The sequence below is a fragment of the Dryas octopetala genome, chromosome 2 (genome assembly GCF_963921425.1).
Source record: "Dryas octopetala chromosome 2, drDryOcto1.1, whole genome shotgun sequence".
In the NCBI taxonomy this organism is placed as follows: domain Eukaryota; kingdom Viridiplantae; phylum Streptophyta; class Magnoliopsida; order Rosales; family Rosaceae; genus Dryas; species Dryas octopetala.
Genome location: NC_141367.1, coordinates 20355781 through 20359797, shown reverse-complemented (window position 1 = coordinate 20359797; position 4017 = coordinate 20355781). Strand labels below are relative to the sequence as shown.

General features: G+C 34.2%; 1 protein-coding gene across 1 annotated transcript; it reads left to right on the top strand.

Moving 5' to 3' along the window:
- Nucleotides 1–723: 723 nt before the first annotated feature.
- Nucleotides 724–1166, top strand: LOC147293922 (glu S.griseus protease inhibitor-like). The gene is made up of 2 exons (XM_086234406.1): nucleotides 724–782; nucleotides 901–1166. The coding sequence occupies exons 1-2, from the start codon at nucleotides 767–769 to the stop codon at nucleotides 1092–1094; spliced, it is 210 nt and encodes a 69-aa protein (XP_086090532.1). The 5' UTR covers nucleotides 724–766; the 3' UTR covers nucleotides 1095–1166.
- Nucleotides 1167–4017: the final 2851 nt, after the last annotated feature.

Here is a 4017-nt window from a genome sequence, read left to right as displayed (position 1 = left end):
GCTAATGGAAAGAGTGTGATGTTGCTGCTATTTTTCTTTTGTCAATTTGTCATAGCTAATTTGAACCTATTATTGATAGTTTTGTTTCTAAAAATGTTAGAAGAAGGTCTTTTGTTCATGAAAGTATTATAATGCATTGATTCCAAATTATCAATTGTTTTACAAAGGTTTTTTTTTTTTTTTCTACAACTAAAATTAGGAGCCTAATTTAAATTTTCAAAGATCAAGACCGGTCTGAAATTATATTAGTTAATCAGGTAAAAAAATATATTAAAAGTTCAATCTAGTTTATATAATCAATTAATTAAATAATACAAGCCAAATGGGCAGACTTAACCCAATAAACTATGTCGGTAGATTCTCATGAACGTTCTCTAGCTTCTGTCTGTATTCACAATTCTCAGGAAAAAGGTGTAGCTAGGCTCCATTTGTGATTGATTGGGCCTTTGGGGTATCTTTTAAATATTTATTTGTTCAATTCCTTGGTAGCTAGACACGTACACAGGAGAGAAAATATTCCACAATTTCACAATCACCTCACATTTGTAATTATTTAAAATAAAAATAAAAAATCCTGATGTCCTGCCAAAATGCAGTATTTAGTCAAATATTAGTGAAATTACCTCTAAATCCCTGCCGGCCACATGCACACAAATCCAACGGCTAAAACATTTTATCCCATCCCCCTTCAAATACCCATTTGCTCAGTCCCAGAAACTCTACCAATTCAGATCATATAGCAAGTGATCATTATTCATCAAGATATATGGCAAGTGGCACTGGTGAGTAATTAGTCATCTTAATTAATATTATTTTTGCTTCTATTTAATTGGGTTTAAATATCCTTAATTGTGTGTATGTATGTAGTTTATGTGTTTGTGGGTTTGATATTGTTTGCAGCAAAGCGTTCGTGGCCAGAGCTAGTGGGCACAAAAGGAGAGGAAGCAACAGCCACTATAATGAGAGAAAACCCATCGCTCAAGGCCCACACTGTGACACAAGGATCCTTTGTCACCTGTGATTTGCGCGGTGACAGAGTTCGTGTCTGGATTGATGAGCTAGGCGTTGTCACTGCTGAGCCTAGGATCGGTTAACAATTACAAGGATTAATTCATTTCCAAGGGGATTAATTTGTATGATCATATGGTTATATATATGCTGTGTTTATGGAGAATATATATTAATTGCACCCGATTTTTTGGGTTTTAAATTAAGTATATGGCATACATATATGTGAGAACAATTTTGCTCACCACCACTATTTGGTGGTGAGCACTCACCACCACATTCTAAATAAGACATATGTCTTGTAAAATAACCATACTTACTTTTCTAGTTTTCTACAATAAATACATTTAAATTATAATATTTAGGAAAACCAAAAATCCCAACCCACCCCCTACCTCCTCTCCTCTCACCGTCTGTACTACGCCCAGCGACCACAACTATCGGCACCGGCGCCGGAGACCCTCCCCTCCCCTCATCCTTCTTTTTCTCAATCCATTGATCTCTCACTTCTTTCCCTCATTTCATTTTTCTGTTTCAAACCCAGAACAAAAGCTTTCAACCCTTAAACCCTCAAAGCCATGCCATATTCCCCCTCTCAGATAAACCCACCAAAGCCATTTCAACCCCAACCCAATCTTCCCCTTTTCCCATCTCAACCAGACCCACAAACCCAACTTTCCATTTTCCTCTTTTAAACCCATTAAACGATTTTGTCCTTTTGCCTAGATTGTGAGCACCAAAGCCCAGAAGATTTCGAAAAACAGTCAACCCACTAAAAAAATCCCCCAATATGCGACTTTCTGAAACAAACCCATATGACAAAATCAACCAAATAGAACGAAAAGGGTTGATTTCAGTTTGAAGGAACCCGAAAATCAAGTTCTGATGCAGCAAAAACCCCCCATAATAAAGAAACCATGAGAGATGACTGCAAAATTCAATGGTTTTTTTTTTTTTTTTTTTTCAGATTTTAGGGTTAAGATCTACGAGGGATGGGTGCGTGGTCGGCGCCGGCGGTGGTGAACGCCGGTGTTGGGCTGGCCTACAGTAAGGGGCTTAGGTGGGGCTGCTGGGTTGGGTTCCTGGTTTTTTTTTAATTATAAATAATTTTCTGTGATAATTATGATAAATTTTTGTTGTAATTAACTATGGTTAAATTGTTAGACAGGTGGCATTTTTTGAGGAGGGTGGTATATTTGGTGGTGAGCAAAATTGCTCTCCATATATGTAATGAGAGAATTGATAATATATGTTAATATGTCACTTGGTAGAATGGTTACATAAAAATTTTTTTTTTCTAACTCACAAAATATCCTGTAATAATTTATTACACCTAAATACCTAGTTAATTAGTAAAACACTAACCGAGTCTTGTACTCCAAGAGAAATAGTCATTAAATTTTAAGTTAATTATATCAGCTGGTCCTTACCAAGGGTTTAAATTTCAATTTTAGGGAGAGTCGAAATCGAAATGCATAATCCTTAATTTTTCTTGATAATTTCGGCAAAATTTTCGGCAAGTGAGATTGAGAGAGAAAAAGAGGGCAGCGGCATGGGGGAGATGAGAGAGAAAGAGATAGAGAGATGAAGAGATGAGGGGCCGGAAGCAATTGGTTTTCGATGGGTTTCGGCAGCAGGGAGAGATGAGGGTGAGGTTGAGGGTGAGGGTGAGGTGGGCCGGTGATGGAGATGCAGAGAGGGAGATAGAGGAATAAAAGTTAGTGAGAGAGAGAGAGAGAGAGAGAGAGAGAGAGAAGCACAGACGGTGGCGAAGAAAGGAGAAGAAGAAGAAGTGAGAAGTATGGAGAGGAAAAAAAAAAAAAAAAAAGAACCAGTCCACTTGACTGGAGGGAGTGAATGGAGAGTGGAGAGTCACAGCCAATAAACAAGCAATATAATAAAATAAGACTTTGGGATTGTAAAAAAGAAAAAGAAACTGTAAATTTGTACTAGTTAATCACCTGGTCAACGAGCCAACAACTTTTTTTATCTTAGTTTTGCAATATTAAATAAGTGGGGTTCTTTTTTTTTCTTGGCCAAAAAAAAAAAAAGTGGGGTTCATTTGTTGATGGTTAACCAAAACTACAGTGGCCAAAAAATAAAATAGTTAACCAAAAGGTCCAAAACTACACAATGCATGAAAGGTAATAATAAGATTTTTCTTTTTCAGCAACTTTACATGTTGACATGGCAACCGTTAAGTGGTTGGATGTTGGCGTCACGGGGAAAGAAAAGAAAGGAAAGAAAAAAAAAAAAGTTTTTCTTTTGATTGAGATTTGGAGTTTTTGGGCAATTGGAAATAAAAAAAATAATTTAGGATTTCGTTTAGTTATTTTTAAACCCTAAAACAATAAACTCTAATACATTTTTATATAAAAAATAATTAAAAATACTCTAAAGGGCTTAAATCTTAATATCTTATACCATATCTTAAACAATATAGAATATAGATTATAAAGTATATAAGGTTTAGTGTATACATTATAGACTATAAAAAGTATTATGGTATATAAAGTTTAGTATTAGGATTTAGTGTATAGATTATAGAGTATAAAGAATATACTAATTTTATTTATTCATTATACTAATTTTATTTAACAGTATTTGTCTTCAGCGCGCATTATATTCATCTTATATATATCACATAAAACTTACTATATAATTTGGTTTCTTTAATGTTTTTTTATCAATGTAGTAGATAATATATTAAATAAACATATAGTAAAGTCTCATTCAAAATTTCTATCATTTTCGTCTAATTTTTGTCAAAATTTAAAAATCTTTGAAATTTCTATCGAAATTTCCTCGAAACCCAAAATTTTATTCCTTGGTCCTTCCTTTAAAATATTCCTTACTTCGTCTCAATATCAGCTTAATCTTTAAGCTTAATATAAAAATTGAAAACAGACTTATCCCAATAAACTATGATGATAGATTATCGGTAGTCTTCTCTTCTAGCTGTCTATTAACAATTCAGAAAAAAGATGTTGTTGGTGGCTCCATTTGTGA